We start from the raw sequence: 20,415 nt of genomic DNA, 5'->3' as shown, positions 1-20,415 counted from the left end.
TATTTATCTAATTGAGATGTTTCATCCATGGGGTGAATTTTAACCTCCAAAAATGGGTGGGTTGGGGTCAGATCAGATGTTAACATTTAAAAAATTTCAAACCTGACCCCACCCTGCCCACTTCCAGATTTAACAGAGGCGGGACAAGGGGCGGCTAGACAAACCGCTCCCAGGAGGCGAGTTGGAAATTTAAATATTTTAATGAATAAATATTTTCCCGCCTTTGCTCTATATCCCTTGATACCCTTATCCAGCAAGAATCTATCAATCTCAGTTTTAAATTTTCAATTGATCCCCAGTGTCCACAGCCTTTTGTGGAGGAGAATTCCAGATTTCCACTACTCTTTGGGTGATCTGTATCTGTATCTACCCTATACCTGTATCATTTTAATCATCTCAATTAGATCACCCCTCAACCTTTTAAACTCTAGGGAATACAAACCATGCAATCTGTCCTCATAATTTAACCCATTACTGGGACGTTTTACTATGTTAACGGCGCTATGTAAATACAAGTTGTTGTTGCTTAAGAGAAGGTATAATTCTGGTGAATCTTCGCTGTACTCCCATCCAAGGCCAATAAATTCTTCCTGAGGTTCGGGGCCCAAAACCTAACGCAGTACTCCAGATGGGGTCTGACCAAGGCTCTGTACAACTGAAGCAGAACATCCTCACTTTTGCATTGCATCTGCGTCTGCGCTTCTCTATTTCACAGCTCGCTAATTAAAATGGTTCCACATGAGCCTCCTCTCACCCTATTTCATGTAACCCCATCAGCATATCCTTCTATTCCTTTCTCCCTCATGGGCTTATCTCGCTTCCCCTTAAAGGCATCTATACTATTTGCCTCAACTACTCCATGTGGTAGCAAGTTCCACATTCTTACCACACTTTGGGTGAGTTTCTCCTGAATTCCCTATTGGATTTATTAGTGACTATCTTATATTTATGGCCCCGAGTTCTGCTCTCGCCCGCAAGTGAAAACATCTTCTCTACGTCTACCCTACTAAACTATTTCATAATCTTAAAGGTCTCTATCACCCCTCAGTCTTCTTTTTTCCTGTGTGCTGTGAGGAGGATGCCAAGAAACTCCAGGATGATTTGGACAGGTTGGGTGATTGGGCAAAAGCATGGCAGATGCAATATAACGTGGATAAATGTGAGGTTATCCACTTTGGTGGCAAAAACAGGAAGGCAGATTATTATCTAAATGGCAATAGATTGGGAGAAGGGGAAGTGCAACGAGACCTGGGTGTCCTTGTGCACCAGTTGCTGAAGGTAAGCATGCAGGTGCAGCAGGCGGTTAAGAAGGCAAATGGTATGTTGGCCTTTGTAGCGAGAGGGTTCGAGTACAGGAGCAAGGATGTCTTGCTGCAGTTGTACAGGGCCTTGGTGAGACCACACCTTGAGTATTGTGTGCAGTTTTGGTCGCCTTATCTGAGGAAGGATGTTCTTGCCATGGAAGGAGTTCAGCGAAGATTCACCAGACTGATACCTGGGATGGCAGGAATGACGTATGAGGAGAGATTGGGACGATTGGGCTTGTACTCGCTGGAGTTTAGAAGAATGAGAGGGGATCTCATTGAAACTTATAAAATTCTGACAGGACTGGACAGACTAGATGCAGGAAGGATGTTCCCGATGGTCGGGGAGTCCAGAACCAGGGGTCACAGTCTAAGGATAAGGGGTAGGCCATTTAGGACAGAAATGAGGAGGAATTTCTTCACCCAGAGAGTGGTGAACCTGTGGAATTCTCTACCACAGAAGGCAGTAGAGGCCAATACATTAAATATATTCAAGAAGGAGTTGGATATATTTCTTAAGGCTAAAGGGATCAAGGGGTATGGGGAGAAAGCAGGGACCGGATACTGAATTTGGATGATCAGCCATGATCGCACTGAATGGCGGAGCAGGCTCGAGGGGCCGAATGGCCTACTCCTGCTCCTGTCTTCTATGTTTCTATGTTTCCAGAGAAAAGAGTCCCAGCCTTTTCAGCTTTTCCTGACAGGCATAACCTCTCAGTTCTGGTATCATTCTAGTAAATATTTTTTTTAGCACCTTCTCCATTGCCTCTATATCCTTTTTATAATATGGAGATCAGAACTGTTCACAGTAACTCCAAGTGTGGTCTAACCAAGGTTCTATACAAGTTTAACATAACTTCGCTGCTTTTCAATTCTATCCCTCTAGAAATGAACCCCAGTGTTAAACTGGCCACTCTGTACCTTTCCTCTACAAATATCTTTCTTCCGGCCACCCTCTTCTCCGCCTTCTTTTTAGGAATGATGAGCGATTTGCCTCCTTCTTGAGGAGGCAGATAGCGTGGGTTCTTCAGGAAGTTGTGGCATCTCTCGAACCTCTCCATCTCCAGCCGCGCCTGGATTCGATCGGTCGCATTCAGCTCGTCCTTCCAGATGTTCTTCTTGGACTTTCCTTCCTTTCAAAAACAAAGGAGGAATTTTCAATTGGGTAAAGATTTAGAAATTGACATCTTTGCTGGTTACTTTACCATCATGCCTGGCGTATCTGAATTGACCTAGAAAAAACTGCTGCCGCATCTTGCAGTTTGCACGTGGCTCAGGTAACAATCCAGAGATTATTACCTTTGAGGTTCTGCTTTTTAATGTGGATCCTAGCGCCTCAAACTCCCTCAGCAGAACCTCATTCCTAGTTCTACCTATGTCGTTGGTCTCTACGTGACCACAACAACTGGATCCTCCCCCTCCCACTCCAAGTTCTCCTCCAGCCGCGAAGAGATGTCTTTAACCCTGGCACTGGGCAGGCAACACAACTTTCGGAACTCTTGGTCACGGCTGCAGAGAACAGTATCTATCCCAAATCCCTGGATTGTTACCTGAGCCACGCACAAATTGGCATCGGGAGAAACAGATTAGAGGTTTAAATGCGTGGCTCAAAGAATGGTGTGGGAGGAAGGGGTTTCAGTTCATGGGGCACTGGCACCAGTACTGGGGAAGGAGGGAGCTGTTCCCTTGCGACGGGCTCCACTTAAACCAGGCTATACTGTTCCCTACCACAACTACATTCCCTTTCACTCCCCCCACTTGAATGGCCTCCTGCACCATGGTGCCATAGTCAGCTTGCTCATCCATCTTGCAGGCTTTTCCCCATCCACACAGGCAGCAAGAACCTCATACCTGCTAAGCAAGGGCAAAGGCCGACACTCCTCCAGCACTGCACCTGGGGTCCCCTTACCTGCCTGAGTTGCAGTCACACCCTCCTGTCCCTGACCACTAACCAGACCTGTACCACTACCTAACCTACGGGGTGTGACTGCCTCCTGAATCAAAGTCTCCAGGTAACTCTCCCTATCCCTGATGCCTTGCAATGTCTGCACCTCAGGCTCCAGCTCAAAAACTCAGAGCTGATGTTCCTCAAGATGCAGGCACTTACTGTAAACATGGTTGTCCGGGATCACAATGTTCTCCACAAACTCCCACATGCTCCAGTATGATTTGGACAGGTTGGGTGATTGGGCAGAAGCATGGCAGATGCAATATAACGTGGATAAATGCAAGGTTATCCACTTTGGTGTCAAAAACAGGAAGGCAGATTATTATCTGAATGGCAATAGATTGGGAGAAGGGGAAGTGCAACGAGACCTGGGTGTCCTTGAGCACCAGTCGCTGAAGGTAAGCATGTAGGTGCAGCAGGCGGTTAAGAAGGCAAATGGTATGTTGGCCTTCGTAGCAAGAGGGTTCGAGTACAGGAACAAGGATGTCTTGCTGCAGTTGTACAGGGCCTTGGTGAGACCACATCTTGAGTATTGTGTGCAGTTTTGGTCGCTTTATCTGAGAAAGGATGTTCTTGCCATGGAGGGAGTGCAGCGAAGATTCACCAGGCTGATACCTGGGATGGCAGGAATGACGTATGAAGAGAGATTGGGTCGATTGGGCTTATACTCGCTGGAGTTTAGAAGAATGAGAAGGGATCTCATTGAAACTTATAAAATTCTAACAGGACTAGACAGACTAGATGCAGGAAGGATGTTCCCGATGGTCGGGGAGTCCAGAACCAGGGGTCACAGTCTAAGGATAAGGGGTAAGCCATTTAGGACAGAGATGAGGAGGAATTTCTTCACCCAGAGAGTGGTGAACCTGTGGAATTCTCTACCACAGAAGGCAGTGGGGGCCAATTCATTAAATATATTCAAGAAGGAGTTAGATATATTTCTTAAGGCTAAAGGGATCAAGGGATATGGGGAGAAAGCAGGGCCAGGGTACTGAATTTGGATGATCAGCCATGATCTCATTGAATGGCGGAGCAGGCTCGAGGGGCTGAATGGCCTACTCCTGCTCCTATCTTCTATGTTTCTATGCTGCAGTTGTGGCACACCACCTGCACTGCCATTCCTATATGACCTTGTTTTATTTAATTAAATGTAATTAAATTTGTAATTAAGTAACTTAGATTACAGTGTAGTTTCTTGACTACTTACTTGATTTAGATTAAATTATGGGTACTGAAATTAAATATCTACCTGTAACACAAAGCACTACAAGTAGTGTAGGCAAAAAGCAGCAACTCCTTCTCCCTCTTTCCAAATTCCCAAATAAAACACTGTTTAAGTACACTTCGTTTTAATCCTGCTCTGTGCAGACCTCTGTATACACTGACTTTACCCACTGACCCATCTTCTAAGCCTTACAGAAGATAAATTTCTCTCTTACTTACAGCCTAGGCTAAATGAACATCAGCAGTCCTGTTTTTCGAAAACGGAGCAATAGACTCTAAGCAGAGCGCTTCAGTTCTGACATCCATGTACATGGGCTGGAAGACATACCTGAGGGCTGGATTTTTTCGGACTCGTGGATTCATCAGAAGTCGACAGTAAAGTTAAAGACGAACTGCACTCCAGCAATGCGCAGGAAGCCTTAGGTGGGTTCATGTCTGTATACCCGTCATCTACTACATCCTTAGAAATGCGTTTCAGGAAGCTGAATGTTGGTTGAGGATAATAGACCCTAGATTTTCCTGAACAAGAAGAAGAATTAAAAAAAATAGAAATAACAACAGAAAATGCCAGGCAACATCCGTGGAGAGAAATTAGAGTCGACGTTTCGGGTCGAAACCCTTTTTCAAAACTGGAAAGGAAATGAAATAGATCGAAAGGCAGGGCTGGGAGAGAACAAAAGAAGTGAAGAGATATTAAGAGGTATTCAAAACGAGACGAGATGAGAAAATAGTCCTTACTGTAACCATCATTTTAATTTATATCCTTTCTTTCTGGTATGTGTGAGCCATGCACCAATCGTAACCAAGAGTGTGGACAGCCTGTGCTGAAACCAGTCCCTCAGGAGTGACGCACATGATGATTTGTTCTCCAATTTTCCAAGCACTACTTGGCACCATCCTACATTGCCATGGTTGAGGTTGGATAAGCACTATTGCAAGTGCAAAGCCGATTCCTTGGTATAGCTCACTGCAGCTTTAACGTACTGTGTTCTTTAGGCCTTACCTCCTATTCCTCTTCAAGCCTACTCTTGCCATGCAAGATGCACTGGCTGATCACACAATCTACCGAGAGTGTTATTCTGTGACAAAGCACAAGGTGCGAGGGAGTGTCCCAAGTTAATTCAACCTCTGAATATTGCCATCCTCCCTAGGGGAAGCAGCTTTCCCAACAGGTCGGGCTGAACCAGAATTGGAAATGATTAAGATCTGCTTTTACTGTGGCAAAACTGAAGTGATCACAATTCAAATATGGAATACAGGTTTCAACAAGTGCCTGAAGGATATGTGACATAATGTCCTGGTGATCACACAGGCTGTATAGTTTTAAACTAACCCTTTAAAGAAGGATATGCAGATAGGATTAGATGAAGTAGGGTGGGAGGAGGCTCGTGTGGAGCATAAAACCAGCACAGACCAATTGGGCTCAATGCCTGTTTCTGTGCTGTAAATTCTAAGTAACCCGCCGGGCGGGAAACAGGCGGGTTTGGGTCGGGCGCCCATTTTATTCGTCGCCCGATATTATTCACCACTGACTTCAATGGAAGGTAAAAATCAGGCAGGGTGTAAAGCAGGCGGATGAAGTGAACCCGCCCATTTCACGCCCGGTGGGTTAGGTTACAATTACCCCCAGGGTGTATAGCAGGCTGGCTAGCATTCAAATCCTTCAGCCTCAATTCCCTTGAATTTGAGCAGTGTTACTCAGCTGTGAGACGGATTGATTTGAAAAGGTGGAACATTTTGACAGTGGAGTGGGTTGGAAGAAGGAGGATCGAGGAGCTACATTGGCTGCAGTTATGACAACGGTCAATGGTCTGGATCAGACTGGCTCGTGTACCATACAGTCTCACAGCGACTTCAAAAGAACATACAAAATAGGAGCAGGAGTAGGCCATACGGCCCCTCGAGCCCGCTCCGCCATTCAATAAGATCATGTCTGGTCTTCCACATCAACTCCACCTTCCCGCCCGATCCCCATAACCCTTGATTCCTTTAGTGCCCAAGTATCTATCGATCTCAGTCTTTGAATATACTCAACAACTGAGCATCCGCAGCAGTCTAGGGTGGAGAATTCCAAAGATTCACAACCCTCTGTGAAGACATTTCTCCTCATCTCAGTCCTAAATGGCCGCTCCCTTATCCTGCGACTATGACCCTAGTTCTAGACTCTCCAGCCAGGGGAAACAGCCTCTCAGCAGACCGCATGGAACATAAATGGAACTCGCTACCACATGGAGCAGTTGAGGTAAATAGCACATGAGGGAGAAAGGAATAGAAGGAAATGTTGATCGGGTGAGAGGAGGCTCATGTGGATCATAAACACCGGCATAGACCAGTTGGGCCGAATGGCCTGTTTCTGTGCTGTAATTACTATGTAATATGTAATACTGTATAATAGTTCTAGCAGTAGATTGCTGCACCCTCTTCAGGTGCTCCAGGTTCCAAACCCAGTATCAACTGCCATTTGCAGACTTGAGTTCCCTCAGTGGGCAGTGGCTCCTACCTTGGGCAGGCTGCTAGTCAAAGCAGCATGCGAGAGCGGAATTGTCTATCATGGGATGGCCAGCGCCCCCCTCCCACCCACCTAAAGAAAGCACATCTATGTCAGCAGTGAGAAGAATCTGTGTCCACTGTGGGAGGAGGGTCGGTAACAAGAGGACACAGTTTTAAGATAATTGACAAAAGAACCAGAGGTGAGCTGAGGAAATTTTTTTTAATGCATTGTTACAATCTGGAATGCACTGCCTGACAGGGCGGTGGAAGCAGAATCAATTGTAACTTTCGAAAGGGAATTGGATAAATACTTGTAAAGGAAAAAATTGCAGGGCTATGGGAAAAGAGCAGGGCAGTGGACTAAAAGACCTTGATATTCTTCCTAAACTGTGGTGCCCAAAATTGGATGCAACATTCTAGCTAGGCGGCACGATGGCATAGTGGTTAGCACTGTTGCCTCACAGCGCCAGGGACCTGGGTTCGAATCCGGCCTCGGGCGACTGTCTGTGTGGAGTTTGCACATTCTCCCCGTGTTTGCGTGGGTTTCCTCCGGGTGCTCCGGTTTCCTCCCACAGTCCAAAGATGTGCAGGTTAGGTTGATTGGCTATGATAAAATTGACCCTTAGTGTTAGGGGGATTAAATACGTGGGGTTACGGGGATAGGGGTGGGATATGTGTTGGTGTAGGGGTTACGGGGATCGGGTGGGATATGTGTTGGTGTAGGGGTTACGGGGATCGGGTGGGATATGTGTCGGTGCAGGCTCAATGGGCCGAAATGGCCTCTATCTGCACTGTGGGGTTTCTGTGATTCTGTGAACCAGTGATTTATAAAGGTTTACCATAACAGTAGTATAAACACAGGAATTGCTATCACTCTCACCTGCAAATGTTGTAAACATGGCACCAAGAGCTCTTTCACATTATAAGTTATTTTAACCGTTAAGACAATACCCACCGGGCACCATTTTGCTGATACAGCGTGACATTCTGATGCCACAAAATCCACTTGCTTAACGAGGCTTCAATTTTAACTAGAAAATGCTCAGCTGATCGACAGCGAGAGCAGTCTCTGTGAAACGTGGTCAGTCACTTATAGCTGTTGACAATCCTGCTAGTGATAATAGCTCATCTTCAATCCTCCGTATGTTGCCGACGTTTAATCACAATTCTGAAAGTGGCCAAAAGCTGGACAAACCCAGAAAGTGAATGCAGCTAACCTCATTCGCTAATTGCAACCCATGTATTATTTTACTGAGGGTTTGTTTTCTTCATGTTCTCCGGATGTTGTAAATTAACTCTTGCCTACGTTATTAGTTATACATGTGGGGTATAAAACTTATTATTCGATTGTAAAATTTATAACTACAAACAAAGACTTTCATTTAGTTAGCGCCTAAGGGAGTCTCTCATAAACGTCTCATCGCACTTTGAATTTGGTTTATGAGATTGGTCTGGGGATTCTCTTCGGATTGATCTTGTGTGCACTTAACAATTTGGGGAGGACCAGGGGACATGAGTTTAAACAGTGTAAGAGTAGGAATAGACTGGATGTTGGGCGGTTCTTCTTCTCCCAGAGAGTAGTGAGTCTCTGGAATACAATGCCGGCTGGTGTGGTGGGTGTGGAATCTCTGCATTGTCTTCCAGAGGGAGCTGGACCGGTTCTTGACTGGGGCAGAGATGGCATCATATAGAAGGTCTTTATAGATAACACTTGGACCATGTGATCTGCTGGACTGGTTTCCATCACCTGAGGGGGTCGGAGAGGAATTTTCCCCGAGTATTTTTTTCCTATTGGCCCTGGGTTTTTTCTCTGTTTTTATGCCTCTCCCAGGAGATGACATGGGGGGAGGAGGGGAGGTGGGCATAGGAGTGAAGGTGGGAGGGGGAAATCGAGAACGTATTTAGTCATGATGCTCCAGCCACCATGGCGTGGGGCAGGTTTGCTGGACCAGCTGGTCTTTGCCTGCTCTTCAATTTCATATAATCATCTTGAATAAGCAAGCACGTAAATCACGCTGCCAGGTCTCCAGCGCCATTATTCCTCAGTCTAAGTGGTAGTGGCATGAACACTGGCTTAAATGCCTCAAATTCGCAATCGCCATAGATTTTATTGGGGGAGCGATTACAGTTTAAAAAGAACAGTAATTAAAATACTTTGTTAAGTCTAAAAAGGTGTGTTAAAAATGAAATCTACACAATTTACTTATAGCTCAAAGCCTTTTCAGGAAGCTCAACAGACCTTAATGCATGAAGTCACCTGAAAACAGTGCAGGCTGTGTTTTTCAATTTAGTAAAAGTGCTTGAATTTCCGACAGAGCAACTTATACAAATAATTAGCTGTTCAACTTTTTCCAGTGAGGGTCTCTGTAGAACAGCGGAAAGGTCCCAGCAAATTATGAAGTCACATGCACCATAATTTCCTGGAACTTTTGCAGAATAATAATGGCGTATGATATAGATGCACCTTTACTACGGCGCTGGTTTTCAACAAGTTCAGACTCAAGTATTTTGTCACCAAAACTAAAACAGAGCAGCACCCAAGTACAGCACGTTAAACGGAAGGAAGGAAGGGGGTAACAGAGTCAGGTCCCAGTTTTGCAATCACTTTCCTGCCATCAGATAAACTGAATTAGTCAACATTGTACTCGGACTTTACCTGCAGATAACGGCGCTTTGGTGCTCTCAGGTTTCTCAGTGATATAATCCTCGGGAACGATTAAGTTGTGCTTCTTAAGTAGCTCACTGTCTATGCAGCTCCTGAATGTGGACTTCACTGCAAGGAGACGGGTAGGTAAGAAAGATTATCATCACTGTATATCAGGTCTGGTTTAATCATTACTGCCCTTGTACTGCAACGCCCTCACTTACTGCTAAAGCAGTCAGCAGCCCGTTTTTTCGCAATCTCATTCAACTCTGTGTCCAGCTAGAACTCAATTGCAGCAACTAACTTAATGCAACACAAAGGCTGTGTTGTCACTTTACAACCAGTGAAGTAATTTTGAAGTGTAGTCACTGTTGTAATGTAGGAAATGCAGCATCCAAATTGCGCATGGCAAGCTCCCACAAACAGCAACGTGACAATGACAAGTTCATCTGTTTCTAGGTGTTGGTTGAGAGATAAATTTTGGCCGAGAGAATTTCCCTACTCTTTTTCAAAATAGTGCCATGGGATCTTTTACGTCCCCCTTAGAGGGCAGACAGGGGTCTCGGTTTAATGTCTCATCCAAAAGACAGCACCTCCGACAGTGCAGCACTCCCTCAGTACTGCACTGGAGTGTAAATCGTGGGATTTGTGGGACAGCAGGTTTTGCCCTCATTATCTTCACATTTGCAAACATACACCAGTCTGGGGGTGGGCGCATCTTCTGCCAGCACCCGGTACTACGGGAATATAGCCTGTATTTTAGAACGGGTGTAATTCCGTCGCTTCTGACCCCAAGTTCCACTCCCATATGCATCCGGAACTTGCACCCAAAAATAAATCGGAACTTCGTGCCCTACTGGCCAAGGTCACAGACAAAGTTCTGGAGGGCGCCTGACAGCCGAGGAATGGCACAGCACATCAGCCACTGCGGGAAAGGGGGAAGAGAAGGGGGCTGAATTAAAAAAGCATCTCAAAGATTGCATTCATAAACATTTTACCATGGCTTCTGAACCTCTCAATGCATTACTGCATTATATATAATAGGTGTTAGCTGTGGCTCAGTGGTAGCATTGCTGATGCACCGGGTCTATGCCTCGCTCCATCAATTATTTCCGAGCCCAGAACCACCTCCCCCATCCCTCCCCCCACCCACCTCCCTCCCTCCCCCCACCCACCTCCCTCCCTCCACCCCACCTTGAGACAGATGGGGAGATAATTATGAAGAAAAGAAAAACTCCTTTTCTAATTGGTTGCACCACCCAGTCACCGTGGTCTCCTGGATCTGGTTTGATCACCTTTGAGGTGGGGTCAGAGAGAGTTTTTGGCAGTTTTCTTCCTAATTTGGTCCAAGGTTTTTTTCCCTCTGGATTTTTGCCTCTCCCAGGAGTTTGCGTGGCTGCATAGATGGGGAGCAGGACGGGGGAGATGGCTTGTGGGAGTTACACCATGCCAGGATAGGACAGGCTTGATGAACCAGCTGGTCTTTCCCTGTCCTTTTTTGTATGTTCGTATGTTGAATACACTACACCGCCGTTTATTTTATTTACACAGAGACAAGATTCCAGCTTCTGTGATTCAAATCGGTGCAGTTGTGGTTTTTCTTCTATTTGAAGTTCAGTATAAAGTTGGACTCCTGCCAGTAACAATATGGTTATTGACTTTGATAATATGCAAATGTGACCACATTTCAGTTATACCAGAGCAAAGCTTGATTTGCTCAGATAAAATATAGCCAAATTATAAAACTGTGTGGTCCATTAGCAACATATCAGGTACAATCTTAGCTTTCTTTGTTTTTTTATTTCTGGGAATTAAGCAGCTTGATTTTTTTAATGAATGAATTAATCCCGAGATATTTCTACGCCTGTCCAACTCCTCCCATTGCGGTACACCAGTCCCATGCCCGAAAGGACTCATTGTCAGACTGCTGTCACTGCCATCAGGATCTGACATCAGGGCCTCAGATAAGTTGGTTTTCATATAGCGAAGAGATGTAGCATGTTGGAGAACTCGACGCAGTGCACCGCACTTCGACTTATTTGCTTAAGGTGTCAGCTGAGGCTCAGTGGGTAGCGCTCTCGCCTCTGAGTCAGAAGGTTGTGGGGTCAAGTCCCATTCCAGAGACTTGAGCACATAATCCAGGACAACATTCCAGTGCAGCACTGAGGGAGTGCTGCACTGTCAGAGGTGCCTTCTTTCAGATGAGATGTTAAACCAAGGACCCGTCTGCTCTCTCAGGAGGATGTAAAAGATCCCATGGCACTATTTCGAAGAAGAGCAGGGGAGTTATCGCCGATGTAGTGGCCAATATTTATCCTTCAACCAACATCACTAACAAAGAAAAAAAGACTATCTGGTCATTATCTCATTGCTGTTTGTGGGACCTTGCTGTGCGTAAATTAGCTGCCGCCTTTCCTACATTACAACAGTGACTACTCACGACCCTGATCGCTATCCAGTGACACTTGCCGGACAAGTGCATCAGGTGAGGACAGGATAGGGTTTCAGGTGGAATGTCCATTACATTTTTGAATCTTTCTACCCTTTTTGTGCTAGATATTATCTTTGGCCTACTCTCGTAGGTGAGCCTTTCTCCCGAAGTGTTTGACAGTGTTTACACTGGCCCTGATATCTTGATAAATTTGGTAATGCCCCCAAGATAATGAACAGAGAACTTTTCTTTAGATTTGCTTTAGCTACTGGATCTATCCAGTGCCTCCACTGGACCTTCCTCACATCTTTGAGATGCAGCAAACAAAGCCAGATGTTCTACTAGCTTTAAGTGCCAAATGAAGAAGCAGTTAAACAACAGTAGCAAATAAATATTGGCCCAGAAATTCGGGTCCCAACGCGTGAGTACGCACGGGGTACTCACGCGTAGGCCCAACAAAAGTGCCGGTTTTGGCATGCACTGCGCATGCGCAGGAAACCGGCACTTCCATTCCCCTGAAAGAAGGGGTTAAGAGGTGGAATGCGTGCGCAGGAGAGGCTGCGCGTGCGCATCGAACTTACGTTTTTTCTCCAGGTTTTCCCGGGAGGGTAAGTCTCCAGAAGTTAGACATGTAAAAAGCAGTCACAAGGCCTGCTTTTAACAAGGTAAGTGGTGAATTAATTAAAATTTAAATTTTTTTTCCACAGGTTTATTATGTTTAAATACTTTAAAAAAAGGTAAGTTTATTTTTAGCCCAGTTAGAAAATGTAATTAATTTTTTCAAAAACTTAAATTATTGTTTAAAATAGTTATTTCATGCAATTTATAGTTATTTTAAAAATGTGATTTTTAAAAAATGTATTTGAAGTTTTAGTGATGTTTTGGGGCTTATAGTATTTCTAGGTTTGACAGCTCTTCCTGCTACCATTGGCTCTCCATAGCCCACGTGATCCCAGGGGACGCATCGAACTAACTGCGACCCTGGGATACGCAAGCACTGCGCGCCGGCAGTTGGAGGAGGCCTAGGATCGCAATTCCACGGGGGCCCACAGCTCAACGGCCGGTGCGCTAGGTAAGTGCAGGTCGGAAGCTTGCACCCGCGGGAAGCCTCCGACCCAAATTTCTGGGCCATTAGGAATATATCAATTTACACTGTAAGTTAGACTATGCCAACTCCCCAAATAAGGAAAATAATAAATGGTTCACAATCTCCATATCAATTTACATTTTGTTAAATTTTATGTACGTGGTTGTTCTTTTTTTCTTCTATTCTTACAACAACTTACATTTATATAGCACCTTTAACGTAGTAAAAATGTCCCAAGGCGTTCCACAGGAGCGTTATCAAGTAAAACCTTAAATAAGCACATGCTGCTGCCAGGTCTCCAGCGCCATTATTTCTCAGTCTAGGTGGTAGCGGTGTGAGCGCTGGCTAAAATGCCTCAAATTTGCAACCACCGTTGAGTTTATCGGGGGGGCATGGTGCTATGATAATTATGATGCTCAACATTTTCGCCAAGGTCTCTGTAGAGCAGCGGAAATGTCCCAGCAAATTATGGCATAAGTAATGGCGTAAGTCACATGCAGCATAATTTCCTGGGATTTCTGCAGCATAATAACGGCGTACGACGTAGACGCACCTTTACTACAGCGCAAGTTCTTGGCACGTTCAGGCCCAAATATTTTGCTAGGCCTGCCACCAAACTAAGACAGAGCAGCACCCAAGTACAGCACATCAAACAGAAGGAAGGAAGGGGGTAACAGAGTCAAGTCCCAGCTTTGCAAACACTTTCCTGTCATTAGATAAACTGAATTGGTCAGTCCCAGGGATAAACATGGTACAACATCAACAACTTGCATTTATATAGCGCCTTTAATGTAGTAAAAATGTCCCAAGGTGCTTCACAGGAGTGTTATCAGACAAAATTTGACACCGAGCCACATAAAGAGATACAGGAAACTCTTTTTTTACTGGCACCTAAATAACCGGAAATCTCTCTTAATCGGCAAAATTCAGGAGTAGGTTCAGGTAAGTTTTACTTCATATTAGTGGCTGTGTAACCGGGGTTCCTGGATCTGTGGCGGTGTAACCGGGGTTCCTGCACCTGTTGCCATGCAACAGGGACGCCTGGATCTGTGGCACTGTAACCGGGGTTCCTGCACCTGTTGCCATGCAACAGGGACGCCTGGATCTGTGGCCGTGTGCAGGGCTCTCGTACCTTAGTAAGTATACCTCTCTGTAATCCGGACTTTTTGATCAACCGGCACCACGCCGGTCCCGTTGGTGCCGGATAAAAAAGAGTTTCCTGTATTAGGACAGGTGACCAAAAGCTTGGTCAAAGAGGTAGATTTTAAGGAGCGACTTAAAGGAGGATTGAGAGGCAGAGAGGTTTAGGGTGGGATTTCCAGTGCTTAATGCCTAGGCAACTGAAGGCACGGCCGCCAATGGTGGAGCGATGAAAATCGGGGATCTGCAAGAGGCTAGAATTGGAGGAGCGCAGGGATCTCAGAGGGTTGTAGGGGACCTGCACTAGTCCCTTCGAGAGTCCCCAGCCAGCTCTCTGATTTGAGCAGTTCTGACTCGTAAATAACCCTGAGAAAAAGTAGTCAGGGTTCATGTATTTGAATAACTGTTGGCCAGATTAGAAAGGAGCGGTCAGTCAGACACACGACTGAACAAATTGCACAGTATGACTGTGTTTGAACTGTGTGGCTTGGCTCTTCTCTCTAGCCAACTGCCCGGAGACAACCAAAGAGTAGTGCTCGCAACATTTGTATTGAGCCAATCCTGGGGACATGATCTCTAAGTGCAGCTCCTTATGGACCATGACAGAATTAAAGTAACAAATACCAAGCTAAAAGCAGCTGAAAATGTTTCATTTTTATCACAATGTCTTCCACAAACAGCCCACCAATATTCGCTGTCTAGAAGAATAACCACTTGGGTGAAGCACCAGAGGATGAGCCACACCAGTGGAGCCAGGCCCAGCAAAAGCCAATCTATTGAGGATGGGAAGGGGAGACAACAAGACTGAGGCCCATGTTTCTAAGTTTCTGAACCACCTGAATATAAGGGCTCCTGTGTTGTGTACTATTTTGCCCCATCTACCGTTAACGTTATGTGACCAGAAGGTTTTACCTGATGGCAATCCTAGTGCTTGATAACCATTTTCATTCTCCTCCTTTGCTCTATTCAGAGCCTTCTCCTCTGCTGCTGCAGCTCGTGCTCGGGCCTGGATGATGTGCTTTTCAACTGCGTCAGCTTCTGCGATTTGTCTGTCATACTCCGCGTGAATCTATTTAATGACCGCCAAAAATAATTGATTTAAATTAATTCAAACATTTACAAAGAAATATGCGGGTAACTTCTCTAGTAGTTCAACTCTGATGGAGGATCCCTGCGCAAAACGTTAACCTAGTTAGCTCCTTCAGATGCTGACTGACCTACTAGGCCTTGCCAACATCTTCTGTTCTAAATCGATCACCCTGTGACTTATAATACGAGTGTAATCCCCTGGTTACAGTCTAATACTGAACACAGGCACACTGAGGTACAGCGGCTTTGTGGTGGGTCATGGATGTAGGTTTACATTCGCCACTTAGCAATCTTCTGACTTCAGCTCTGTAGGGAATGAGGTACAACAGGAAACTCTCGATTTACCGGCACCTAAAATAACCGGAAATCTCGGTTAACCGGCAAAATTCAGGAGTAGGTTCAGGTAAGTTTTACTTCATATTAGTAGCCGTTCCTCGATCTGTGGCTGTGCAATCGGGGTTGCTGCACATGTTGCTAAGCAACAGGGACGCTTGGTCTGTGGCCGGGGTTCCTGCACATGTTGCTAAGCAACAGGGAAGCCTGGATTTGTTGCTGTGTACGGAGCTCTCGTACCTTTTAACTATACCACTCTGTAATCCGGACTTTTTGATAAACCGGCACCACGCTGGTCCCGTCGGTGCCAGGTAAAAAAAGAGTTTCCTGAGTATGGAATTTGTTCCCTTGTGTCATTCTTGGGACTCTCCTTGCAGTTTGGTCAGATACTCTGGGGAGACCAAATGAAACTGAAAGAAAAACTGCAAAATAGAGAACATTGCTGCTTGTGGGGGCTTGCTGTGTGCAAATTGGCTACCGCGTTTCCTACATTACAACAGTGACTTCAATTCTAAAGTACTTCATTGGCTGTAAAGCCCTTTGGGATGTCCTGAGGGCGTGAAAGGCGCTGTATAAATGCAAGTCTTTCTTTCTTTCTAAAAAAAACCCCCAAAAGCAAAATACTACAGATGCTGTAAATCTGACACAAGATCGGAACATGCTGACAACACTCAGCAGGTCAGGCAACATCTGTGGAGAGAGAAACAGAGTCAATGTTTCAGGTCGATGATCTTTCATCAGAATTGGAAGATGTTAGTGATGAACAGCTTTTAAGCAAGTACAGAGCCAGGGAGAAGGGAGAGCAGGGAAATAACAAAAGGGAGAAGTCTGTGATAGGGTGGAGGGCAGGTGTGATTAAATGACAAAAGGGATGATGGTGCAAGGCAAAATAAGGTAATAACGAGTATAGAAACTGTAAGAGCCATAAAAGCTTAAGAAAATACTTTAAAATATTGGTTAAATAGCATAATACAGTTAATTTACCTGATTGACTTATTGTATTAAGAAACCCCCTATTTTCTTGCTCCAGTAGTATAGTCCGAGACACCCCCTTCATTCTTGCCACAATGGTACAGTCCCTAAGCCACACATGGTATGCAGCCATTTTACAGTTTAAACTCCACGTGGCTGAAGGAGGCAGAAGTTGTGAGGTTTGGAGCAATACAGTTTTTGACCGTGTTCGTTTATACGTGTTTGCTTTGTAATTCTGTTTGTGAAGTGTTATAGTAAACAGTTTAAAAGACAAAGCTACGTTTGGGAATGTTTTATTTCGACACGCGTCTACTCGTTGTTAACAGCCCCACAGCTCAGTGGCTGCCTGTTTGGAAACTAAGAAGCGCCACTACATTAGTCAAAAACTTGCTCCCTAAGAAGGAAAGGACGGAATCATCGGCGAACGTATACATGAATGGTCACGGAGCCAGACGACAATATAAGAAAGCGAAGGTACAGTGACTGTTACTTGCTTTGTTCATTCTATTGAGAAGCTAAATAAGAGCTGCGGGTAAAATGGCCGAGGCCTTACGGAGCCAGGAGCTTCCCCCAGCCAGAAGGATTGCTGGCCAAAAGAGGGAAATAAAGCTCCCCCCAAAGGCAATGGAAGAGAAGTTACATAGAAGCATAGGTGCAAGGAAGGCTAAATTAGCTCAGATAACTGGAAAAATGAAGATAATTGATCGTCTCATGGAAGATAATGCTAATATTAAGAAAGCTGAAGACATAATGTATTACGATTTCTCCAAGCTGCATGAAGAATTTAATGTACTCAATGAAGATGTATTAGCACTTCTGTCTGAAGAAGAGGGAAACGCTGATCAGCACAACTGGTTTGATCTTAAATCAACCAGCATTAAGGACTACATCAAGGCCACAGAACAGTGGATGTTAAAGATTCGTCAAGATGCTGATACAGCAGAGAAAGATAAAGTTGACGATGAAGTCGGACCAGACGGTAGCATTTCAGAGACTTCCGCCAGACCGAGCAAAAATTGAAAAGAAGGTAGCTCTGTTTCTGGACGCAGGTCAGTCGCTTCTACCACAAGCTCGTCGCGACGCATGAGAGAGGAGGTTGAACGGGCGGCGTTGATGGCGCGCGCAGCATCTTTAGCGGAGAAGCAAGCTCTTGAACGGGAAGAGGCCCAACTGCAGGTCCAAGAGGCCCAACTGCAGGCCCAACAGGCCCAACAGGCCCAACTGCAGGCCCAAGTGCAGGCCCAACAGGCCCAACTGCAGGCCCAGCAGGCCCAGGTGCAGGCAAAGAAAGAACAGCTGGAGATCAAAACAGCTATCGCGGTCTCAGACGCCAGGTTGAGTGCGTATGAAGATTATGAAGGCTCACGGGACGGCGGGAGCGAATACTGCCAGTCAATGTTGTCACATAGAGTTGGATCCAGGGCACCTTCAAGAGTTACAAGAGAGTCCGAAGGCAATCCCCTGGCATTACAGCGTGGAAGAGTGGCCTCTCCACTAACAGGAGCACGTGATGCTACCCCAGACGTCAGACGGTCTAGACTAGACCCTGCTGATGACCACCAGAGGCCTGAAGACACAGGGAGAAGCCTATACCGAGTGATGCAACGTCAGAACGAAATTACAGAGATGCTTGTAAAACAACAGAATCTGTTTCGACTCCCTCAAAGAGACATACCAGTGTTCCAAGGCGACCCACTCAAGTATAAGCCCTTCATCAGATCTTTTGAACAAGCCATTGACTCCAAAACAGAGAGCAGCAGTGATAAGTTGTACTACCTGGGACAGTACACCAGTGGTAAACCACAAGACCTGGTCAGAAGCTGTGAACACATGAGACTGGACCGGGGATACATAGAAGCCAGGAAGTTGCTGCAGGAGCACTATGGTAACGAGCTGAAGATAGCCACTGCATATATTGAAAAGGCTACCAAGTGGCCACAGATCAGATCGGAGGGCGGAGAGGCATTGAACGCATATGTTCTTTTCCTCATAGGATGTCGCAACACCATGGAGGATGTTGAATTCATGGAAGAGATGGACAATCCTACGACTAGGAGAATCATCATCTCTAAGCTTCCTTACAGGATGAGAGAACAATGGAGAAGAACAGCCTTTGAGATAATGGAGAGACGGAAAAGTAGAGCCAGGTTTGCAGACTTAGTGAATTTCATAGACAAACAGGCTAAAATTGCCAGGGACCCATTGTTTGGAAACATCCAGGACGCCAGCCCGACCACCGATGGAAGAGTGAAAGCCAAGCCTGTTGAATCAAAGACTCTCAGGAAAGGTGGTTCCAGGGGAAGCAGCTTTGCAACTATCGTCACTCAGGCCGAGGAAGAAAGGCCCCAGAACTCATCTCCCAAAAAGAGCAGCACAGTGACGCCTGCTAATGCCTTTCAGAAGCCATGCTTATTCTGCCAGAAGAATCATACATTGGATTTCTGCAGCGACATCAAAGCACAGCCACATAAGGACAGAATCGAATTCCTGAAGTACAACGGCCTATGTTTTGGATGTCTCTCTCAGGGGCACCTGAGTAGAAACTGTAAGCAAAGAACAACATGCAGAGAGTGCACTCGGAAACATCCCAGTCTGCTGCATATCCATAAAGAAGAACAAGTCTCTAAGAAGAGTGAAGAAAACAATACCGACGAGAAGGTTGTTTCAAGTGCTCTGGTGTCGCTAGAACCAGAGACTTGTGAACTCACTGGGGCCGGTGACAGTGATTGTATTCTTGCCATCGTACCAGTAAAGATCAAGGCCTAGAAATTGAGTGCCCTTAGCGCCGATTTTGCGGCGCTAGAGGGCCTAGCGCTGCATTTGGCGCCGGCGCCGAAATTGCCTGGGGCCCTTACGCCGCGGTAGACCGGTAGCGCTGCGCCGGCACCGATGACGTCATCGGTGTGCGCAGCGTCCCGGTTGCCATGCCGACGGGCCCCAGCGCCGAAATTCAGTTGCGGCCGCCTCGCCCGTGACAGCCGCAACTAAGACTCTGGCAACAGAGTCTTACGAGTCTTTGCGCCGGCGCATTAAAGGCCCCGCGGCGGCCGGCCGCTTTCCCGCCGGCCGCCTGGCCGCAGCTCCCTCCCCGGACTTCCCCCCCCCCCCCCCCGGAACAGAAGCAAGCCCGGCACTTGTCCGAGGTGCCGGGCTCATTTTTTAAAAGATTTTCGCGGGCCGCGATCGGGTGCAGGCAGCTCCTCCTTAAGGGAAGGAGGAGGCCTGCACTTCCCGAGCCTGCCGCACCGCATCGGGTGCCGCAGCGCCGGAATTGCGGCGCGAAACGGCAGTTAGCGCCGATTTACCGCCGCAAAGACCCTTCAGTAGCGCCGGCAGCTGTTTGGGCGCGGCCCTGCTGAATTTTTGGCGCGCGCAGGGGGACTTAGCGCCGGCACTAACTTCCGGCGCTAAAGCCCTGGCTAAGCCAAAACTCAATTTCTAGGCCCAAGTCTAAGAGGAGCGAGAAGCTTGTGGAGACTTACGCCTTCATGGATCCAGGTAGTTCAGCAACGTTCTGCATAGAATCACTCATGCGACAGTTGAACGTTAGAGGCAGAAGAACAGAAATCCTATTACGCACCATGGGTCATGAGAAGTCAATGCAAAGTTATATCCTGTCAGACTTAGAAGTGTGTGGACTTGAAGAGAAGGACTTCATAGACCTGCCTAATGTTTTCACACAGAGGGAGATTCCTGTTAGAATAGGGAACTTAGCCCTGCAGAAGGATGTGGATAGATGGCCTTACCTAGAAAAGG

At 46.2% G+C, this 20,415-nt stretch overlaps 1 protein-coding gene across 2 annotated transcripts in view; it reads right to left on the bottom strand.

Annotated features, from left to right (window-relative positions):
• Positions 1-20,415, bottom strand: part of dlec1 (DLEC1 cilia and flagella associated protein) — a 180,703-nt gene that overhangs the window by 149,691 nt on the left and 10,597 nt on the right. For both annotated transcript variants that reach the window (XM_085987395.1, XM_085987396.1), the window contains exons 4-7: positions 15,178-15,334; positions 9,620-9,736; positions 4,802-4,992; positions 2,226-2,437 (exon numbers count right to left, since the gene is read on the bottom strand). In XM_085987395.1, the coding sequence (XP_085843521.1) occupies positions 2,226-2,437; positions 4,802-4,992; positions 9,620-9,736; positions 15,178-15,334 (677 nt within the window). The remainder of the gene's footprint in view (positions 1-2,225; positions 2,438-4,801; positions 4,993-9,619; positions 9,737-15,177; positions 15,335-20,415) is intronic.

This window comes from Somniosus microcephalus, chromosome 5, assembly GCF_052327205.1.
Source record: "Somniosus microcephalus isolate GS21.2 chromosome 5, FLI_Smic_1.0, whole genome shotgun sequence".
Lineage (NCBI taxonomy): Eukaryota > Metazoa > Chordata > Chondrichthyes > Squaliformes > Somniosidae > Somniosus > Somniosus microcephalus.
Note: the sequence above shows the minus strand (reverse complement) of the source record. Positions and strands in the feature narration are given on the sequence as shown.